At 41.1% G+C, this 24,163-nt stretch overlaps 1 protein-coding gene across 1 annotated transcript in view; it reads right to left on the reverse strand.

The window, feature by feature from the left end:
* DEPTOR (DEP domain containing MTOR interacting protein) overlaps positions 1 to 24,163 on the reverse strand; it is a 75,488-nt gene that overhangs the window by 47,629 nt on the left and 3,696 nt on the right. Inside the window, exon 3 of the mRNA XM_076329178.1 lies at positions 858 to 1,036. Within this exon, the coding sequence (XP_076185293.1) occupies positions 858 to 1,036 (179 nt within the window). The remainder of the gene's footprint in view (positions 1 to 857; positions 1,037 to 24,163) is intronic.

Here is a 24,163-nt window from a genome sequence, read left to right on the forward strand (position 1 = left end):
TTCAATATGTGCATTTCTTCCTTTAATTAAGGTGTTGTTAATGTATCACAGATAGCAGCAGTATTGCTGCATATAGTGACCCCTGCATAAAGTCAACATTCATCTGTTCGCAGTTGCTCTGTTTTCTCTTAAAAAAGAAACAAATGGTACATTTTGCCTTTTTTAAACGGGTAATACTATATGCTTGAAATCAAGGCCTTGGATCTTCTTTGTTTGTGTGCTTCCTAGCCTTTTTGTGCACCAAAAGGCAACTAAATGCTACCACTGAATTGGAAGTCTCCTTTTCATCAGCGTAAATTGTTATTCAAGAAGCTGAAAGGAACAGATCTCAAACAGACAACAAGTTTAGGAGAAAATTAATCAGGGCACAGTCGGACCACTAACTTTCTTGCAGCTGTACCAGCACTAATGTTTGTGCAGCTGGTGTGAGGGACAGGGCCAGAGAACTAATCCACGTGAGAAAAATGATCTTTTTTTGCCGGCTGATTTTTCAGATGGGTTTTTCAGCTGGAAAACTGTGCTCTGGGGAGCAGGGAGGTGAGGGCAGCGGGGAGAGAGGGGACAGGATCCAGCTGGGGCTCCTCTGGAGGCAGGGAAGCAGCAGCACAGTCTCCAGTAAATTCCCCCCCTGTACACATGGGGAACATCCCTCCACACCTCTTCAGCCTCTCCGTGTCCCTCGGGACACAGGGGACCTTGCGGAGCAGCACAGTTCAAGGCAGATGCTCCCTTTCTGGCAGGGAAAGGATCCTATCTGTCCTCTACTTGGTTGAAGAGCAGGAGTGGGGGTTCCCTTTGTTTCACAGCAGTCAATAAAATTTAGCTTAGAACTTTTTAGCAGCTGATGTTGCACTTACCATGGTGGACAATGCTGTGATCCAGTAATTTCTGCACCAGTTTAATTGCCGTCTCTCGGTCGGAGGCCTCTTTATGGTCAATCAGCCAGTCGATCAGCTCTTTGGCAACGAAGCAGTTCGGGTATGTCTTGAGGTGGTGCCGCCGATCTTTAATGACCTTTTCTTCATGCAGTCGGAGCCTGGGGGTCAAATCACCTTGTGAATATTATTTGCAAAAAGCCTCTGTAACTAGCAAGATTGGGACAAGAGTGGAGCAGAGGCACCCAAGCCCTGCTCACAGGATGGGCTTTGCAGGTGTTGGATGGAAGAGGAAGAGACTCGGTCACACGTCGAGCGCTGGCGTCTGACCACCAGGCAATCCACAGCAACCATTTGTTACAACTTTAAACCCCATACTTGGAAAAACTGGTTTTCTGCCCAGTGGAAAAGATCAAAAACTGAAGAACAGCACAGCATACTAAGCCCATTAAAATACTTCCTGTAGGTCAATTAAACTGTCAATAATTTGGAATTAATTTTCCCACATTACCACTAATACATTCCACATTACTCTTTTATTTTGTGGTATCACTGCCGTAGATTTTTTTTTTTGTTAGTCATCTCATCCGTTTTTTTTTCTGTAGTTTCTTCCTTGGTTGGGTAACTGCATTTTGCCTCCAGCTGCGCAACAAGCATAGCATTTATGATTTAAAATTCAGGCGCAAAGCTGTTCCAACACAATGTTATCTAGCATAAAATAGTTGCCTCCTACTCCAAATGAAGGAGAACTGATTTCTCACTTGGGGAACTGTTGGTAAATGCTATTTATCTGCAAAATCTCCCCCATCATCTTGAAAGCAAGTTGGTTGGCTAGTTTTGAGACACTTGTGTCAGAATGCAAGATCCTGATTAGAGTATTACCTTGTTAGGAAAGGTTCTGGGATTCTGCATCTTTATTTTTAGTAATTTTTTTCCAAATAAACAAAATGTGTAACATTATAAATAAATTAATGGATAGAGGTTTTTTGAAGTTTATTTAAGTTTTCTGCTTTCTTGCTTCAATTTTAATTAATAATTTTAATAATTCTGTCTTTGTAGTGCCATGTCTATTCAACAGTTCTGAAGAAAGCGTAGAAACCACAACGCTTGGGCTCCTGTCACAAACAGAAATATTGCCGTTCATTTCCAAGCGGCCAGGATCCTACCTTGTAAACACTCTCACTGACTTCAAAGAAGTTCTCAGTAACACTATAATAATTGCAGGGGGTACAACTATCTCTATTTTCTAGAGAGGGCGATAGCACAGAAGGCCGTTAACATGAGCCTCAAGAAGCACAGAGCAAGAGTCCAACCAATTTACCTCTCAATGTCATTCCAGTATGAAACAATTATTTCTCTTTAGAATCAAAGCAAGGGAAAATATTTGGCTGAAATCGGTGAAGAAAATATTATTAGGGCTTTAGATAAGGCTTACGTAGGCTTCTACCTAAAAATAGTAGCAAAGCAATGTTTTTGTTTTGTAGCATTTAGCCTTGAACTACACTGGAATGGCCAATCTGTGATATGAATTCAAAACCAGCTTTGCAAACATCATAAAAAAATGAAGACTTTTATACTAAAAATACTGATAAATCAGATTAGTATTCTGGAAAGAAGTGCTGGTAAATATCCCATGCGCTGTGAAATTCTCTGAGCTAAAATACCTTTGCTTAAAGCATATTTTCCAGATGTGCTCTAACAGCCGTTGCCGTACTTTGAAAGAAAAGCCTACACAGTTTTGATTACAGAATGTGCAATTATCAGTATGTCTGACTGAGCTTTACATTTAAAATATACTCCAGGTTCTGTTAATGTTTATCCAGTTTTCTGTCGCACAATAATCTGCAAGAACAAAAATATGAAAAGAGCGTATAATACATATGCAGACAGCTCAACCCAGCTTTCAGTCATCAGTGTAAGTCTAAATGGATGGAGTTCATCTGATACAAGAGGGAAACCCCCTTCCATGAAATTCTTTGTCCAAACGCCGCGTAGGAGTGTGCCAGGACTGGTCTGGCATTCCACAAACAAGCCAGTAGCCAAGAGCCCCAGAAGTGAGTATGTCTTAAATTCTGACTGAAGGCTTTCCTGCAGTTGGTGGGCTTACAAATATTTCAAGTTCTCTGTCATGTCAAAAGACATGGGTTCCCACTACAACCTTTTTCCTCACTCAGAGCATTTATAGGGTCTCTCTATATACCTTTTTGCCTATATTCATAAAACCCATAGAAATCTCATTATCTTAATTATCTATCTCCACCCACTTGCTAAAGTGGATCCAAATTTGCGAAGAGGTTACAAAATCATGCAGTCAAACAGAGCATGGCCACATAAGCCTCAAGAAACCTGAAAACCCAAATTCATCCACAATTTCCAGATGGAAGTGGGAACTTTTTCCGCAGTCTGTAGCAATTGTATCCATACTGAATTATGTCCAGGCTAATTTATTTGGAATAAAGAACAGAAAGGGAACTCAGATTTTCTCCTTGGTGTTGTATGCTGTTCTCTCTGTCAGGGCTCCCTCACGTCTACAAACCTGCTAAAAATCAAACTGTATGGAGGAGAAGTAGCTCAATAAATTGAAATTGTACCTAGTGTAAACTACAAATATAAAAGCCTCAGGTAAAGTTATTGAGTATATATTGCAGTATGCAAATCAAAAGTTTAGGCAGGAATTCTAAAAATGTGTCTGTGTTCAGAAATATTTATCAGGAGCCAAATCAAATGGGATAAAAAGGAAAAAAATGTAGCGGTGAATGAAATTATACACTGGAACCAACGCTCAAGTGAAGTGGTAAATTCTTTATCCCTTGGCATTGGGAAACAAGCTTCTCACCAAAAGACCTTGATACTTTCCCTTTAAGTAGTGTTAATCACTTTTCGTCAGCTAGTCTGCATGATGACTGGGAAAGACCTAACCTGACACCAGTCACATTTCTCTCGCGAGAAGAAGTTTTTCTCAAGAGGACAATGAGCTCACTGACAAACCCTGACCAGTTTGAGGGGAGAAAGGGGAGAAGAGAGAGGGCAGACAACAAGGTGTGATGGGGGGACACTTTGATTCAACAAGCCTTTGAAAAGTTGTGCCTCTTTCTACAACTTAACAGCTTGAGACCAGAAAACAATCTCGTGCACACCAGTATATCATCCGTATGTAATTCCCTGTATTATTCGAGACTACCTGCCAGATTTGGCACTTGGGGCCACAGTGTCGCCTACCTGCAGAAAACAATGTGAGAACTAAAGCATTTGAGCAATTGTCTGTGAACTGTAACAGGCATATGCAACCCTTTAATATTTACAAATTGATATCCGTGGCTCTTATTCATGCTTACAACAAATAAAGACAGTCTGTATTTGCATGCGTGCGTGCCAGAACAGTTTTCCTGGGGGCTTGTCTAAACAGGAGTTGCTCCCAGTTAACAACATGCAGGGACTCTTACTCCAAATAGAAGTGCCTTCCCCCTGCATAGCACGGACCGGGCTAACCTGGAACACTCTGCTCCTGTTTTTCAGTAAACGTGTTCAGAGTTAACCAGGAACAATGTTATTTGCTGAGAGGCCGTTAGGCATTTTCTTTGCCAACTGTCAGAAAAGTCATGATAATGGAAAAATCAAAATCTTTGCCTAGAAATGAAGAATCAGGCACTAACTTGGGAAGAAATCGCTCTCGCAGCTGCATGAAACTTGCATTTTGTTTTCCACCAGGGAAATGGTGCATTTTGAAGTTTCTTGCATCTTTTTCTGAACCAATGGGTAAGGATTTTGCAAAGGCAGTGCCTACACAAGAGTCTAGCTTTCCTTTTAAGCCCCAGAAAAGACCAGCATGCTGGCTGAAGACAGTAACGATGTCACTAACTGGACCACAGTCCAAATAACTCACTCAGCTATTTCCCTCTATTAAGTCTAGTAGTTTCTGCTTGGCTAACATAGATCTTGCAGAACACCATCCAGTCCTGATTTCTATGCATGAAAAGACAAAAAGCCTCCTGCTCTTCTTGGTAATTTTCTGAATAATTCATCTACCATTCCCTAGTACATCCTATATAGTCCCTATGTTTATCCTAGCAAGGCTCAGTAAAAATGTGCAGGGAACAGGTTGGTTCCTGACACTCGATAGACAACATGGTATGAAGGCTTTCATATTGTGCTTCACTCATTCACCTCTTTTAACTAGTGAGATACCTTCCTGAAGCAATCATACACACACACACACACACATATATATATGTGTATATATGTGTGTATATACATGTGCATATGTATTTGTATATATATGATATATATAGAAATATATCATATATACACAAATGAGTAATAATTTGTATTATATCTATTTGTACATATCATAGGTCATGATATATATCATATACATTATATATATGCATATATATCATATATATCACAGAATGCATCATTATAGAATGACTTTTTTTTAATGGAAGAGCAAAATGCCAGTGAAGAGACCATTTAAAATGGAGATTCTTAGCAGAATTTACTAATTACTGAACAATATACACTAATGTTATAATTAGTCATGGCACGAAGCACGACCTGCCCCAGAGTGCTCAACCGCCGCTGATGAGTTCCAGCACGCTCATGGGTTACTCCTGCGTTACACCTCGCTTTAGCATATACCCTTGGTTTCAGTGACTATCTCAGCTTGAGCATTGCCAGTCAGCATACACCGAAGTACTACAGCTTTATCACCTTAAGGTAAACTCTGAACAAAACCATATTAGATCCCTTGAAAATTAACAGTGATATGCAGAGGGAAAAGGCATTGCAGGTGGTTTCTGCCATCTTCAAATTCATTCACAAGCTTCATATATTTGGAACTTCTGTCAGAGAAGGATTTACTTATTTCCAAGTAAAGCAAGTCACAATGTCCCTTTGTGACAAAAATATATGGACAGAAAAAAATACCTTGCCAAAGATGAGGACAATTCATGGTGGCTAAAGAGCATGGGTTTTCCACACCTATTCTCAAGGGACATCATAGGTGCAGGTTGAATTGCCCCTTTCTGTTGGAAACAGAATAGTTTTGTATCCTCTCAGAGATCACAAAGTTTGGCTGTTTTCTGAACGCCAGCGTATGACCTGTCTACAGCACGGTAGACAGGCATCTTACTAAAAGATGGCATTTTCCAAAGTGTCTCAGTGACTTAGAAGTGTAATTCCCACTGAAAGTTAAAACTCACAGGTCAGCTGCAGACCCAATTCATTATAAAATAAGTGAGCATATGGTGGCGTTTGTGTATATATACACACCCAGGAAAATACAGAACTACATGAATTGTCCTTTACACTAACTTTTGCCTTTGCACTGTCAGCAAAAAAAAAAAAAAATAGGTCAGTGATGGTATAAACTTTGTACACAGAGGCGATCATGAAGGTACTCTGCAAGTGCGATGTGTATTGCTGGGACAAGCATTTCCAGCCCAGCTTGCCAAGTCTCAGCTGAAGTGTCAGCGGTTCGCTGCTGCCTGTTCCTCTTTCTATTTATGCTTCAGCTCTGCAGTCACTTAGTTCTGTTACTTGATATTCACAGGAGCTAAAATACCCTTTAAAACATGGGGTCGTACTGAAAATAGGATGAAGATACTTCTGTATTGGTAGCTGTGTCAGAGAAGGAATTCTACCATCTCAGATAGGGTTAGAGAGGGTGTCTTCAAAGCAGCTCCTGATATCAGTTCTCATCGCTGTGTTTATCACCTCTTTTTTGCCCACAGCCATGTAGTCAATGTGAGGAGATGCCAGAATGCAGAGCCAGATAGAGAGATTTCAGATAAACCATCTCTTGGAGCACTGCGGAAGAAAGCCTAAAGCTTCCAAAGAAGTGACAATTCACCAGTGCCCCTTGTGGCTTTAAGTAAAACATTGGGGCTGCCTCTTTTATGAAGTAATTTTTTATAAATTCAGAAAGTAATAAGGTCACTGAGCCTGCAACCGACTGTGCACAGGGACATCCCCAATACTCATAACACCTTACTAACACTGGCAGGGGTCAAAGCAAGCTCTGGGGAACAGACACAGGCATGGCTCAGGGTCTAGGATGAAATCAAAATGACATCTCTTGGAGACACTCTTTCAGCCCACAAATTCATGCCAGCAATTCAGACCCACAGTCTCCCTTGTGAGTACTCTAGACTGCAGAGGAAATTAGATCTGTGTGTTTGTATCTATCTGTCATAAGACTAGAGACCACTTGTAAAACCAAAGTTTGGATTTTTAAACTTCAAAGGTGTATAATCTGAGCCTGTATCTGTTCTTCATTTAAAACAACACAGCATAATGTTGTTGATCTGGTAAAACAGTGAATGTAAATAGGATCTTTAGATAACTTTTATATCAAGTTTTGGAATGTTTATGTTGGCATTTTTCTAGGGTTTGAGCCTGTATGGGAAAGGAACGTGTTCAGTGGACTGCTGACTCCCCTCCACTTTTCTCTTTGGGCTGTGATATACCCATGTGTGAGGGTAGTCTAACAAACAGCATCACCAAATCAGAACAACATTTGTTCACCTTTCTTTTTCAAGAAGCAGGAAAACTCAGTATCTTGCAAGGTTACAGATCTAACGACACTTTCTCCTCATGTCCACAGGAAGCTGTGAAGTGGCTAATCTCCCTGCCTGCCAAGCCATTTCACTTTCATTTCACTTTTAATCAAAATGTGTAAAACATGAATAATACTTCCAACTGCCTGTGCACTTGAACCTTGAGAACTTCTGTCTCGCTGGGAAGCATAAAACCAGTTTTTTCAAAGACAAAAACACAAAATGCAGGCAAGTTATTATTTCACCTGCCCCTAGTCATAAGGAAAGTGGAAGTCTGCCTGTCCTGCTCTGGCTGCTTGCTTTCTGGGCTGAAGCTGTCAGAACTCAGGAACTCACAGTTCTCCTGCTCTATAAGGAAGTCAAACGTAATTGTGCTTCTCACTCATGTATGGATGAGCTGGGATGCACACATGGGATGAATGCATGCAGGTCAAGGTCTATGTGATATGTGGATCCCCAAAAGAACCAATGTACTTTTCACTACAGAACAAGCCATCTTTGCTTATGTTCATCAACTAGGTTTTATTCACAGTATTTTTCTGTGCCTCCATTGCAAAGATATTCTTAGGCTTACTAAATCAGTAAGTACTGTGGGGACTAATTTTCTTGGGGATGTCTTCCCAAATCTAAACTGAAGACTTCTGCCATAAACTACCGAAATTTCACAGTGCAGACCAGAAACCATAGGACAACTGTTGTTATAGACATCCCTTGATTGGATTAACACAGTAGCCAAAAGCCCACCAACTCTTCTGGACTTAGGCTGAAAATCACTCTCAGTAAAGGAAGTATTTTACGGATAGAAAACTGAGGAAGGAGCAGCGTAGGTCTCATGGGAGGCCAGTGAAAATCAGTGAAATTTGTGTCAGGGAACACAGACCTGTTATGTCAGTAACATGGCTGGGAGAGGGGAGTGGTCCTTTGAAGTGCTAAACAGACTAAAGGGGGCAAATACAGGTCAAACAGCCCAAGCCCTACTGCTACAGCTATTCCTGCTAGCAGTGCCGTTCAGGGACCTGGAGAGACAGACCGGGAACTGGGGAATAGGATGCTGGACTACAGTCTGTGGTCACTGGAGTCAAGAAGGGGGGCTGCAGCAAGCACACAAGGGGCTGTGGGTGCCAGAAAGCCCTGCTGTGTGACAACCACTCTCTTGGATGCACGTTCCATCCCAAGGGGGTAAGGGAGCCAAAAAAAGCTACAGACTGAGGTCCCTTATGCACCAAGGCTAACATCTCTTTTACACTTATGCACAGGGAAAAGCTGAGTATGACCTTGCTACGCTCTTGCACTGCGTGCAGCAAGTTTCAGACCTCCTGAGAAACAAGAAGGTCTTTCCACCCAGCCAACTCCCAGCACATCTGGGGAAGAGCAGATCCATAACACCCAGAAAGCACCGCAGTACTGAACAGGTTTGCACTGCAAACAGTAAAAGGTGGTGTTATCTGCCGGAGGTAACCCAAGAAATCCACGGGAGAAATGAAATTAGCCAAGTGCCTTATCTCAAGTGCAGTTGTGCTGTTTCTCCCACCTTGTCAATGAGTGACAAATAACTTTGCTAAGGTATTTTATGGCTTTGGGTAACCCCTGATCTCAAAGTCCTTCCAGGCATGGCTGCTCTCAGCCTGAGCACTGCAGACCTGCAGGAGATCTTCTCCCTGATATTGCATGCTCCTCAGAGGGGCACCAACTGTTTGCACTCCCTTCAGCAGTCCTTGGAAACCCTGCTGAAAGCAAGAAAAAAAATTTCTGCCTTCATCATTAATAATACATTATACTGCAGTAATATCTCAATTGCTTTTAGCAATTGTTTTCCATCTCTACACAAAACTCTTAACCAATTACTGTGTTGTGTAATCATGAGCGTCATCAAGCACAAATAGTCAGTACTTGACAAGTAATAAAATGAGTAATAAAATACTTAGTACTATGTACTATTGTTAACAAACCCAATTTTATATTGAGGCTGTGATTCAAGACTTCTTACTCACTTCCAACAAATACACAGGTTCATCTTAAAATGAGTATAGATGTAATACTCTTTCAATATACAGTATGTTGTATTAAAACCATCACGCTTTGTTTATCTCTTCCCATTCTAAATGAATAGCTTCCTTTTTTTCATGTTTAGTATAACTGCGTTACTGGGCTTTATTTTTATTTTGAAGGAAGCTGTGAAAGCAGTAAGTGAAAAAATACTGACTAGAAAAGGCACTCTATATTGAATTTCTTTAAATAAAAAAATAATCTTACCATATTTTGGCACTGATTCATACTTTTTTTTACCTCCTACGGCTGGCAATACTGCAATATGCAGGATGTTACACTGACAAAGACATGATTCAAGGGAGTTCTTTCCACTGTCTTCCAGAAGTCTATTGAAATCCAGTGGTTGGCCACTAAACTATAAAATAAAACTGGAACTGATGCAATTTTTTAAACACTGAAAGTAATGATCCATTTGACTGGATCACCTGGAGGTGATTAAATTGTTAGTGGACAACCTTCACAGTGCACAAATAGAAATGGAGGAACAGGTAAGACTATAAAATGTAAGGCTGTGCACTAACAACAAAATGCTCTGCTGAAAACTGAGAACTTGGAGGCTGAAAGCAACAGAGAGTAAGAAATAGCTGAATATGCAGTAGCTAAACTTTCACTGACTACAGGCTATCAACAGGCTGAGACCATACAAAAACCAAAGGCAATCTTAGGTTGTACTAAGTGAGATGTTTCCAGAAATGATGGGAAATCCAGTTGTTCATGTCATTGTATATGATACTACAGGACATCATCTAAATATTGTGTATTGTTCATGTCATCCTCATTCAAGAACGATAAGCTCAAAGAGACGCAATGAAGCAGCGCTACGCTGGTATGAGAAATGATGAGCCAGTCTCATGAGCAGAGAGAAAAAGATACTGGCTTGGGAGTCTAGCCTTATCTAAACAAAAAGTGAGAGGAACAGAATTGTTGTCTATAATCTTTCAGATGAGTTAAAAGCAGAGTGCAAGAAAAGCTATTTAAGTGATGCTGAGGGATCCTAAGGTAAAAATGAGACAAATTTTTGGAGCAAAATTTTCTAATTGTTACTTGAGGCAAGAACTTTAACTTTTAGAGAACTGTAAGAAATATACCCAAGGATTATGTGCTATGATATCCTGCAGAAGACCTTCCAGTCCCTTGTTTTATAATTACATGATTTACACTGATATCTGTGAACAACCTTGGGAATACTACAGGGAGGAAGAATATCAGAGGCTGGCCTTTGGATGCACTATACCAGGACTCACAGCCTTTCTAAAGACCTGGTTCATGTCAGCTGCAAAAAAGAAAAGTTCAAGTACTGCCTATATTAAGACATTTGCTGTTTATATTAAGGCTTTTATTAAAAGTGGGTATGCAGATATATAGACATTCTTCATGTGCTTGCCAAAGCACGGGAGCTGTAAGTATGACGAGAGACGTCCGTATTTGTGAGCATGCTTCCTTGCTTTTGCAACAGGGTATTACTTGTTTTTCATTTTTACTGTGCAAGCATATAATAGTCCTTACCTGGCTGATTGGAAGGATAGGTATTTAACTGGCCTGTCATTATTGTACAGTCAACGCCAAACGAGTGGCAAGTTTTCCTCCAATGTCTCAGGGAAATCCTACAACCTTTGTGACACAGAACTGTCAAAAAATGGCTGGGGATCTGCTATGAGGAAATGCCATCAGTTGGCTAGCAGCATGCATAGAGGCCAAGGGTCTGGTCTGCTTCCTTGCTAAATCAAAGCATAGAAGCCAGGAGGAGCTGCAATGGCAGAGGATCCCTCTGCCAGCTCCACGGCCCAACTCTGCATTTTACCCTTGGGTGAAGTCTCGACATGTCTGTACTCAGCTGGCTTTCGTGCCTCCACGTGCAACACCCACTCATCCCACCGAGACCCAAGTCACTAGGTTTGCAGGAACCTCCAGCCCCTTATCTGAGATCTTGTGAAGCTACCACAAAGAACCTGACTATATATTCATAGTCACCCTGGTCTTTTTAAGCCTGGAATTTGTCTAGTTTTATATAGTGGCACATGATTTTTTTAAAAAAATTATTTATTGAAATAATATAGAGTATGTAATTATTAAAGTAAATAAAATAGGATAGAAGCCTAAATAGACTCATGTTACAGCCTTTTTCAGTTCCCTTAAGTTGTCATGTTTGCTTAAGAAAAACATTGCTTTGAGTGTAAAATATAAGCCAGTATGACCTTCACAGCCAGCTGGAGGCAACAAATCAGTATAATCCTAATTAACATTCTGCTCATTTATATATGTTTTTCTTAAAGAGAAACCTGTAACGTTCAATAAGGTTTCACTGCAAGTGCCAAATGAAAAAGAAGAAATTAATCACCATCTGCAGAGAAAAAATGAAAAATGTCTTGGAAAGCTTTGATTGCCCCAAACTACACTGAATGAGTTGCAGACACATCTATGCCAAATGGTAACAATGATTTTACTCAACAATTCTGCAACATAACACTACTATATTCATTTTTTAAACACAGAAAGGATTGCTCTCTAACACAAATGTTTTAATGATAAAGAACTGTCCTATCTGCTTTAAATCTCTTTCTTTATCTAGGTCATACAAACACGTAACATGAAGAATTATGGTATATGAATTTAAGGGGATTACTCAATGGTGTGAAGTTACTCACTGCTTAAATTCTGGCAGGCTAATGAAGAACTTTATCATGGAGGAAAATGTATTAATAAAAATCCTAGTGAAAGACTAATTCTATTTAAATTATTTTACTTTTACAAAAATCTAGCCTAGGTACGGTTTCTTTCAATGAGCTCAGCATTTTTCTACATCTGATATATGATATGAACAGATACACGGCTGCTGCATAACCACTCTTTATGAATAGTTCCTTCGGTCAGGATGCTATCAAGGATCTTGTCTTGTTTGATTAGGCCTTGTTAGATGTTTACAAGTAGATGAGCTTTGAAAAGATAAATATTACAGAAGTGTTCTTCCTCTGCTCTTAAGATTAAATGGAATTTTTCCTTTAAAATAATAAATAAATCAGTAAGGAGCCCAGAGAAGTTCTGGTGCTCTAGTGAACAGCTTGCTCCCATTGCTGGGCCATGTGTTTGCCATTTCTCATTCTAGGCAAAATTCTCTCTCTACACATGCAGAAAGCTCAGTGAACAGGTATTTATGTGCTCTGACAATAAACTCAAACTGTGACTTCTTACTGCTTTAATAACTCAGAACATGCACCCTGACCCTTATTCACCAAGTAACGGCATCAGCTTTACATACGATATCAGCCTCAGTTGAATGCTGGTAGACTTAGATTACAACAATATGGTTATGTTTACAGCATACTCCAAACTCTGGGTCAGGCCTGAACTTGAATCCAAAACACATGCTGCACAGACAGTTAGGGATCGGCTTTAGATGGGCAACAGGACAAGAGACGGTGAGAGGTTAGGGCCTGCACTGTGCCTTTACACAGACTCAGATATTCACCTATCATCAGTGTAAATAGCCCAATGCTGTGTGTTAATCCTAAATCCAATTCATTTACTCAAGACGAGCCTTGACATCAACTGTCCTGAAGAAAGGTAGAATCTGTTGTAGGAGCCTGGGTATGGTTGCTCCTCAGATGGTGTCAATGACCACGGTTAGGCAGATGGACCATGGGCACTTCTTGTTCTAGCTACCCAGACATGTGGAGGCATGCTAAAGAGCATGCCAAGGTTTAGTCCATTACTCGCCCTGGCTACCAAAGCACAATACAAACAGTGCCAATTAGGTCTTAATTTGAACGTAACTACAACGAGCTTTCTGAATGCCGAACTATACAAGATTTCAGTCCATATGTAAGTAGGCTGTGCATATATGAACTGCTGAAAGTGCAAAAGATTTGTGGCCACTGAAAACATGAAATCATTGATCAAGTGGCCAACACCTTTCTATGCCTTTTTTCACAGGTCTATCATTTTCTGAGGTGGAATACTGATATTTTACATGAAAAGATGCACTGTGTACAGTCTTCAGCCAGCAAGCAAAATGTCACAATTTTCATTCCACTGGAACTTTTCCTTAGCCACTATATGTTTAAATAAATTCTTCTCTCCCTGTTTGTTGTACTTCTCCTAAACAGTTTATGCAATCCTTTTTTCTTCCTCCTTTGCCCCAGTAATGTGTTTCCCAAGAGTACTGTTATTACTGGCCTCATATAAACTCAGATGTTCCATATTCATCAGAAAAGAAATCAACACAGAGTACAAACATATTTCATGTGAAATTATGTAGGATACACTGTTTCAGCTGGCGTTGATTTACAGATTTAAACAAAAAAAGTCATATGACGTTATTAGTTTGGAGCAGCTCTAGCCCCTCTGTAGCCAAATAAAGTGAATGCAAGCAATTATCTTTCAACCACCACTGTTTGATTCATTACAGTAGACCCAAAGTATAGCACTTGGAAAAACCACCACTTTATAGAAACCTAAAATGATTGGATTTTCCCCTGTTATGAAATATTTTTAAAGGATCTAGGCCTTGCAACATTGTGATAAAGCACAATGGCATACAGAAAAAGCAACAAATCTCATTGCTTTGTGTGTGTTGAAAGAAATATTATTATTTTCGAAGCAGTGGGATAATGGTTGGGCACATGCCTGATTTAATCACGTCTTTGATCGCATCTGTAAAGGCAAGGGAATATACCTCATTACCTTCCAAATGGATTATCGGATGAGACATCCCCCTCCAAGGGACGAAAGTGTTAACAGTTCTAATACCTTCTTCCCTCAACGCGGGACTGAAAATCCACTTTCCACAAGAAAAGTTGGAGCTGCAAGACTATGGAAAAACGGAATTTATGCACACAAATGAACTCCCAAACTGGGCCCTTTGTTCACAGTGTGAGAGGATCTGAGAGCGCTCAATCCGTTTGTTGTATTGACGTGCAGGCAGTGAGAATGGAGGAGCAGATGGCTTGTCCTGAGATTACTGTTCCTCTTGTAATGCCAACACGACATAGCCAGCAGGATTTCTGGCACTAACATGATCTACTGGCCTTCCAGTACGTATTACTCCACACACTGCCCCAAGTCTTTTCTCGATTCTCATCCTTTAAGGACTGATATAAAACCAGTATGTCCCAAGTACGTGCACTTTGGTCTCTGTCCCCCAAGTTCTTAAGAAATGGATCAACAGATAACCTCACAGACACCTTGAAAAGCTCTCTTGGTGGAGGGAAGAGTTGTGATGTTGGCATCTCATGAATGTCACATGATCTGGGGTAAAATCCTGGCCTGACTTAAGACAGTGTGGTCAAGGGAACCAGGTTCTCACCTTCACATCTTCATAAAAATCTCAGTTGAAACTGAGAGATTTCAAAAGTTCTCAGGCATTCATTTGGAAATGGATACATTTCTCATCCTTAAATTTGCTTGAAAAGCTGGACAATGTGAAAGGAGTGGTACTGTCAACCACTGCATGCGTTGTACAAACCAACCCATCTGATTTTGCACTGAAGTAGGTTAGGAAGTATTCTCACAAGCCCTCCCACCAGTGCAACTGAGTGGATAATAATCTCTAGTTACCAGCCAGTAACAAAATGCTGATAATATCAGCCACCACGGTTTAAAGAAGACATCACACTATGCATTCATGAAATACAGAGTAATTCAGGTTGGAAGGGACCTCTGGAGGTCATCTGGTGCCACCTATACTGAAAGCATGTCCAGTTAGTGTAAGTTGCTCAGGGTTGTGTCCAGGCAAGATTTTAGTATCTCCGAGCTTCTCCAGGCCCCTATTCCAATTTTTTACTTACCCTCACAGTGAATAGTTCTTTCCAAATATCTAATTAGAAATTCCCTTGCCAATTCTGCCTACTGCCTCTTGTCCTATCCCTGTGCAGCTTGGAGAAGACTCTCTCCCTGTTTCCCTACACCTTCTCATTTAAGTAGTTGTAGCCAGCAGTAAGATCCCCCTGAACCTTCTCTTCTCTAGGCTGAGCAGACCCAGCCCTCAGCATCTCCTTGTACAGCATGTGCTCCAGCCCACCCCCACCCTGAGAGCCAGCCCTCCCTGGGACTTGCTCCAGTGTGTCAATGCATTTCTTGTATGAAGACACCTTTTTGCTGTCTATTTTAGATAACTGCATAATTTTGCATAAATTAAGGTTGAGATAATAAGATTTTAATAAACCTTGTTTTATTTCTTTTGTTCAGTGTGCTTTTAAGAACCTACTTTCATCGCCTCATTTAATTAGACAAGCAGCAGTTTGATACCAATGGCTCCTATTACAGAGCCATTTTTCTCGTCACAGAGACCCACTTGCTAATTTAACCTCATCTATTTCTACCATTTCCCGACAGACTTGAAAGGTCTGAGTTTGTCCAAATGCTATTAGTTTTGAAAATACTTTAATTGTCTGAGACAAGTCTTTAAGCTTCTAGCCCCAAATAATTCTCAAAATGGTATTTGTATAATCTCTTTTGGGATTTGATGCTTTGGGATTGATAATGCTACTTTGAGCTTCTTCACATCACAATCTCCCTCTGTTTGTACTGACCAAGCAGCAAAATAGCAGTTTAAGCTAGGAGTTACTCTTTCTACATCTTAGTAAAAATAAATTAATTTCAGCTAGAGGAAAGTATAAGTTAGTTACATCCTGAGCATCAGGAAACAATTAACAGCTTTCTATTATATCACCCTGATTTCTAAGCTATACAATTATATGCTACTGCAGAAAAGGATGTGTGATTATCAAGAGAAGGATCTTTTACGCAAAAAATGAAAGGAAATTGTACCACCGCTGACAATCAGTGCTATAAATAATGCTTAGCTAATATCTTTTCAGAAGTCATTTCCATTCTTTGCAATCCTAACTTTGAGCGACATGTTGGCCATGTGTTGTCAGATTCTCCTCCCAAAGAGGATGAGCGTTAAGTGCTGGACTCTGATTCCTCAGACAAGCACTCACAACTTCAGCTTCCTGTGAATATTCTGCAATACTCATTGGAATTAAATTAAAAATCATTGGGTTTACAAACGATATTGTAATCATGCCTTGTGTTTGGCTTGCCTTTTAAATCAGAGCTGAGAATGGCTTGTGAAAACACAAAGGAATACATAGGCTTGCTTTAAGCAGCCCCAACGCTTTGAAGACACGAGTAACAATGTGAAGAGCAATGGATACAACATACAAACACTTCTTTTTAACTCCTGCCAATAAACGCATTTGGCCCAATACACAGGAAAGTGGTGCAAACACAGAGCCAGCAGATTGTACAACAGTTCAGTTGAACACTAATGCAAACATCATGGCAATATACCCGTTTTGGCAATGGCCCTTAGTGTGAGAAGCAATGAAACAAACCCTCATAAACGTCCACAACTCCAAGTCAAAGGCCACTGTGCTAGATGGCAGCTGTGTTACTGGGGGTGGGAGAATCTTCCCAAACCAGGTAGACTATATAAGATCCATAAAAGATAAATATGATAGTGTTAGTGCTGCTTATCAGCAGAAGAACTTTGGTCTCTGCAGATTCCTCGTGCAATGCACCTCCAGGACAGCTATACCTGTCCCCCAGAAAGTTCAAGTTCTGTTCCAAGTTCTCCTTCCTTATTATCTTACACCTCAAGGCTTCTTCGATGCACTGTCCTTGACAAATAGCGTCTTGTCTGGCTCTTATCTAGCTGGAATGCTGTTGGAAAGATAGTTTCCACAGCTCTTGATCTCAACGTTACCCATCTCCCCGATTCCTTCCACTGTCTCCTCTTCTGTCACACCAAACACAGCATTACCATGCTTATCTTCACTTTCAAGCTCCCACCTTTGCTATCACTGTCTCTCAGGTGGTGTTGGCTTTTGCTCTGACCAGCCATTTAGTTCCAGTTTTGCCATTCGGTTTTAAATCTTCAAGCGAGCATCTTTGTGCTTGCTGCCTTAATACACAGGAGGCACCCTCACCCAAACAGCCACAGAGCTGTCTGGATGTAGTCCCCCAAATCCTGTCCAGCATTGCTATGACCTCTACCAAAAACTTGACGTCTAAACAGGGGTTGGGCAGGGGAAGAACGGATGAGAGGGGTGAGAAGGGGCTCCTGGACTGGCACAGCTGTACTTTAACATCAGGGTTTGACTTCATGAGACGCCAATCTCACTGTGGAGTCCCCCAGTAAAAAGGGGGTCTGTGGAGCACCTCACCCCCTGACCCCAGGCCAGCTGACCTTATCCCTTGCACTGTCATTGGTGCTAGTCTGACATGACGGTAACCTGGCCGAGCCCCCCAGACAGCTCATCACCGGGTCAGACCCACCAACGCAGGTGCACCAGGCCAAGTAGCAGGAGCCCTGGTCCAGGGGAGTTGGGCTGCCCTTTTCTGTAGCAGCAGCTAGACACATCAGCTCAACGCTGCTGTAAAACCCACAGCATGACCTACAGTCCCCTGGTTCTCCACAGAAACCAGAAAACTCTCATCTGCCTGCAAATCCCTGTGACACAGCTGTGGTAGCCCATGTAATCACCCACACAATTGCAAGGAAATGGAGAATTATGGCCTTGTTACGTGAAAACCAGCTTCTATATTTGTTCTGAGTTAGCAAGCCCAATCAGGCATATTTTTTAATTATTTGTAAATGCACCTTTGAGATCTGAACGCATTTACTGGATTGAGGCACTGTTAAGAAGCAAACTATGAAGACTGTAAAATTATAGGGCTGACAATTAAGGTAGGGGGTTGCATTTCGAAATAGTGCTGTCACATTGGTAGCACTGTGATGTGCTGGTCATATAAATTACATAGTACAAATTTCAAAACATATGAAATATCAATATTTGTCTCTATTCATGCACAATACCCTGACAAGAGTGCAGAAGTAAAGGTAAAAACCTTGAAAGAGAAATAATCTAGGCAAACATAGTTTCTGTTCCTATCTGGTAACAACATGTGCATTGGGCATTTAAGCTCAACATTATTTTTATAGTCTGTCTTCTACTGGAGTCTGAAATTTTTTAATGGGAATCCAGCAAATGTTTGACCCACGTTGAGTTTAGGCAAATTAAGCACTGAGGGGGTGGTCAAGCAAACCCAGCAGTGGCTGCTGCCACCGTTCCCTCTTTCCGTCCTTGACCATGCATTTCTGCCGGCTCCCTCACCCCAGTGCTGGCACTGGTCTGACCTCATGCTGAGCCTGTTTAGAAAGTTAATTTTTTCTTATTTGGCTTCAGCTGCTTTAGTTCGCTGAACTTCTGATCCCAGATGAACACCAGTGCGAAGTGCAAGGGAAGCGATAAGAGCAGGGCAGTAGCAGCCTGCAGTTACATCCGCTGTATCAGAAAACCACAGCCTCAAACTGTAGTTCAGTGACATGGGGTAAGCCAGTACCCATTTCTCCACCCGTACTTCTTCAGAGAAAGCTTTTAATGTGGCCATGTGGTAAATCGGTTTGTAAAACTGACCCAACTGAAATATCAGCCATCCAAAAGCCCTCCTGATCACTTCCCCAGTGCAGGTCACCATATGGTGATGGTCCAGAGATGCTTAAGCCAGTCCAAAGGAGGGGAAGCACAGAGGAGGGAACCAGGAGGCAGAAACACCTATGTTGGTGTGGGTACAAGAAAGAGAGGACCACTGCTTTCAGTGGCAGTACTAGCTCGAAGTTTTAGCCATCCAAACTATTAGCCCCTCTCCACTTCTCTAGCTCCAGGCATACCTGGATCCGTGCATAGCTGTACCATGACAAAGAGCCCAGCTGAGGAACAGAGAAATAGACGTAACAGAAGCAGACCTGCTGATGATCACTGCCTGAGGAGGCTCCTTTGGCTTCACAGGTTTCTCTAGAGCCAGAGTGAGCCTATGACACAGTCTGTGGGTTATCTTTTCCCTTTCTCCATGCTTCCATGCAACTCAATGCTTCAGAGTTTTCAAAAAATAAAGGAGCAAGATTGCACATTATTTTACTTCCACTCCTGCTATATAGCACTCTCCTGGGAGTGTAGGTTTAAATATTTTATTTTTCTTTAACTCTGAGTTCAGTTTTATTCTTTCTGCTGCAAGGAACAAAAGCATATTCACAATACAGTTGTTTCTCCTTAAGGCCACAGGAAAAATGTGGGATTCAAGGGAAAGGTCAAATCTCCAAACAGTTAAAAAAAATTAAAAAAATTAAAAGTCATGACTGTTGTTGATATTTATGAAATTGATTAAAAATCCCTTCTCAGCTTTCCTGCTAGCTAGTGGAGGCAAACTGCCTTTGTAAGTCTGTCTCTCCATTCTACTATAATAACAATAGTCTTAGTCAAGTCAGTGTAACTAAGGATCCTTGTGAGCCTGTGTTCAAAGTTTTAAGCTGTATTTAATTCCAGTGGTTTATACATTAAACTTGTTTTAAATATATCGTTTATATGTCCTGCTCTTGCTTAAGAAAAAAAAACCAAACAACAATTCATGACTAACATGTGAAGCGCATCCTTCACTCAGCGAACGCCAGTGGTTCTGCAGAGACCTGAAGCTTTGCAGTTTCTGTCTTCATTAAACTTTAGAGCCTCAATGCAGTTTTTCTTCAGGGACCAGGTACATGAACCAAATGTGCTCAGCTCTTGCTTCTTACCCAGCCTTACTAGCCCTTTGCTAGTTCTTCATCAGTTTAATCTCTTCCTACAAAAGTTTATTTTGAGGAGATGACTGTATTCAACATTCGCCCTGAACACAGGAAAAAAGTATCTTTCAGTTAGCAAAAGGACTCACACAAGCCTGCTCTGCCAGGAAGAAAGAGGCAAAAGAGTTAACACAACCACAATACAAGGGCTATGAAAATAAAAAGCAGAATAAGTGGCAAGAAAGGTAGAAGGGCCCAGAGCCTCAGAAGGGAATGTCTGTTTCTGAGAGCAGACCCTAAGCTAAGAGCTACCACCCAAGCCAGCACTCAGTGCCTGGACGGACGCTTGGTGATGGGGATGAAGAAGTCTATGTCAGACACTTAGCTGGACTGCGGAGAGGCTAACATTTGCTGCTGTGACAATATCCTTCACTTTCTTAAGTTTTACATCACAGAAAGCACTGAAATTCTTTAAGTTTTACAATTCAAAAAGTACTGGAGTCTACAGATATAAGAAATACCTCAGTTAAAATGAGATGCACTGATTTTTCCCTAGTTCTTGTCTATTTATCCCATAGTGAAACCTGGTTGACCTCCCTCCTGGCTTCAGTCTGGTCTCTCACTCTACAGATGTGACTTTGGAGGGAGAAAAGAGCAGATCCTTTCCTGAACGTGGTACCCAGGGCTCCCCACCCATCCCGGCACACACAGTATCACCTCTGCACCTCCACGCTTGGGAGGTATTTTTCTCTGCGCTTTCAGGATGCCACTCTTGGGCTCGGTGTCTGACCTCCCAAACCAGGAATCCTGACAGAGTCCCACTTAGGTTCCTCAAGTTTGGTGGCTTCACACAGACCCTCCCTCGCCGGCCAGAGCCCACTACTGCTGCAAGAAACCACTACCAATTGCAGCCAAGAGTTGTGTTGCAAAGGCTTTATTTTTCTTCAGAGCATACAGTGCCTACCCCTGCCGGGTCTTGATAAATAGCTCAAATTCCTAGGTGCTATCACTACACAAATAGTAAATAATAATGACAAGTGATAGGAGGACTTCTCTGTCATGGTGCCAGCCTATGGCCATTGCCCCCACAGGAGCAGGGATCGTGTAGTAAATGCAAAGCTAGATTGCTTTTGGCACATTAATTCTGCCTTCCCTGCACAAGCATCAACGTCAAAACAGTTTCCTTCACCTGTTCATGGGTAGCTCCTCTAATGTAAAATAAATAAAAAATATTCTTGCACATGGTACACACATCCAGGATCCTTTGCTTGCCCGCTGATCTCTGCTAACCTGAGACAAAAGTTAATGATTGACTCCATCTGGAATGGAATACATAAAATATACAGCACAAACCACTTGTACAACATCCGCCTTCTTGTGTACATAGTGAAAGAGCAATCGCTATTTGCACATGCGTTGTTAACTACTTGATGTCTGAGTTGTGCTTGAGGAAAGCTGCTGATGGGAACAACTGAATTATTAAAAGGCATAGCTTAAAGGAAAGAACCGCGCAAACAAAAGCCTTACGTCTTGATTTCTAGAAATGTTGAATAGCCACAAATTTTACTGGAGGACATGAGAAATTGAGATTCCTGGCCCAGGAATCATATACATACACATATACATAAACATGCATATATATGATTGAAACACATGAGAAGGTGCATCAGGTATCAAAGATTCTAGAAAAAATGAACATATAAATTTGAGAAACCCATGCTTTTTATAAAATTAAAATAATTTATATTAATTAAAATATATAATTGAAAGTGTTGTGATAGGGTAGAGTTAGTGGGAAACTTCTTGATTTCAGAGCACTTCATTTTGCAGCTTTACCAACCTTCACTTTGAAACTATTTCTTTCACTGTATTACTCTGGTGGAACCTCACAGAGAAGATTGCCAATTTTTTGGTTGCTTGATTTTGGAAAACAAATTAATGAAAGTGACATTATTTGGACAGAGAGTTCTGGAGCACTCTGTTCCACAGAGATCTGATGATATAATCTCCTGTGTCCTATCCACCCTGAAGAAGTCAGCCGACGAGCCTTCTCAAGTGAGACAACTAAAAACTATTTTTTCGGGGTTAGTTTTGAGCCCAATCAGTAGCTCTTGGCTAAGAGAAGCACAACCACTGGTGGAGAACTAAGGAGGTTGCAAGAACAAGGTGCAGGGGGTAGAAAAACACATCATCCCTTTAGGTGGAAGTACAATATTGGATTGGCTTAGGCAGATTACAAAATCTCATTTTAATGAATTCTGTCTCTAAAAATGGCATATACATTTGTTTAATATCTGAAGATCAGTCAGGACCTGACTTGAGAGGAAGTGACCTCTAGACAATTCTATATCTTAAATTCTTACATTCCTTTGAGTGTATAAGCTTACACAGTTATAGTAGCGCATCACTAGAGTGCAATATACTTTCAAACACAGTGATAGCATTTAATAAATTATGTAACTATATGGTTAATATATTTCTATATTATAGCAATACATTAATGCTAAGGGTCTCTTGATTACATTTCTCTAGAAACTGTTATTGTTATGTGCCCTGGGTTCTTTGCATCTTAGAGTGCCAATGAACTTTTGAACCCTACCACTGTGAAAAAGGTTGATTATTTATTGCTCAGAATAAGAAAAAAATTTATGGACCTGTAGGTGCTATCATGCTTCAGAAGTTAATGACTCTGAAAGTTATGCACTCCAACATGTTAAGAAGTTTTCTTAAAGTGACAATCTTCCTGAAGTGAGACCTTTGGAAGACGAGTGAAAGCTGGTTTTGATTTGTCTTGCAGCTTCAAAATGTATAGCTGTTCACCATGTAAAACCTCCTTTGTGAGATGAAACTCATACAAACTCTGATAAAAAGGCAAGCAAATTTCTGTTGAACCATATCTTGCATTTTGTCTTTTCCGAAAGAAAGAAAAATCTCTAAGAGAAACATGCTTCATATTTCCCTAAGCAGAAGGAAAGAAGATGTTGAATTATTCTATCAAAATCACTGGCTCATCTAACAATTTTCCTAATTATTTACTCAACTATGTGGCAGAAGTGTGAATCAGGAAAGGTGTTGATTCTTGTAAAGACTGGTGATAAAGAGGTATCCAAAAGTCTGCAGAGACATTAAATGTCATTCAAGTTACACCTACTACAGAGAACTGCACCATATATACAATGGCAATTTCTGCTTTTTAAAAAAAAAAAAAAAAGGTGCTCTTTTGTTATTGCTGTTTCGTCAACTGAAGCCTGAAGACACCCTGAATGACTAGGCACATTTTCTGCAAGAAATTAGGGACTTTTGGAAGATATACCAGATTTTGGTGACAATCTAACATCAAGAAACAATTAGCAGACAAGGAAGATTTCAGACACCCCTGACTTGTAAGACAGGCAGACAGCATGTCTATCAAAACATGCCATTGAAACTGCTTTTGGTTGCCAGAGGCAAGATCAGCTCTAAGTTAATGCTCAAACCCAGACAGGGATACTTTAATCATTCTGCCAAACAGTGCTGAAATGGGCACAACCTGTTGCCTTCGACCGGGAGGGAAATGAGCTTGGAAGTGCTCTGCTTCCAATAAAACTCTTATAGACTTCAGTAGTGCTGTTATACATTCCCGTTATTATGCTTCCAACGACGACTATCCAAAGCTCTAGGGCTGTGACACCTTCCTTCAGGCACACCCAGCAAGACCAAGGAAGCTCAGGGACATTCGCTTCCTCAGGGCTGCCCTCAGGCAGGTGTTTGCAGGCAGGGACGTAGTGAGGTGGAGGCTTCGAAGGGCTCTCCCAGTCCCAAGGAAGCTGAAGGCCCCATGATCCTCTCGAGCACAGCTCGCAGTTTCTTCAGGAGACAGGTCCATACTCATCACTTGTAACTTATGGAGCCTTTTAAGGGCAGCTCTGTTGCAGCCACCCTCAAAAGAAAGAGCTCACCACTGAACAGCTATAGGGTCTCTGAAACTGCAGCAGAACAGAGGGAAGAGCTGGGTTTTCAGGTGGTTGGAGCTGTCAGGCAGCCAGAGCCCCAGCAGTTTGTCCTTGCAGGGCTGTGGGTGTCTGGAGAGCCTGCAGGTGGATTGTGCCCATCCCAGCTCTCGCCTTGCTCTTCCTAGTGTTCTG

The sequence above is a fragment of the Aptenodytes patagonicus genome, chromosome 2 (genome assembly GCF_965638725.1).
Source record: "Aptenodytes patagonicus chromosome 2, bAptPat1.pri.cur, whole genome shotgun sequence".
Taxonomy (NCBI): Eukaryota; Metazoa; Chordata; class Aves; order Sphenisciformes; family Spheniscidae; genus Aptenodytes; species Aptenodytes patagonicus.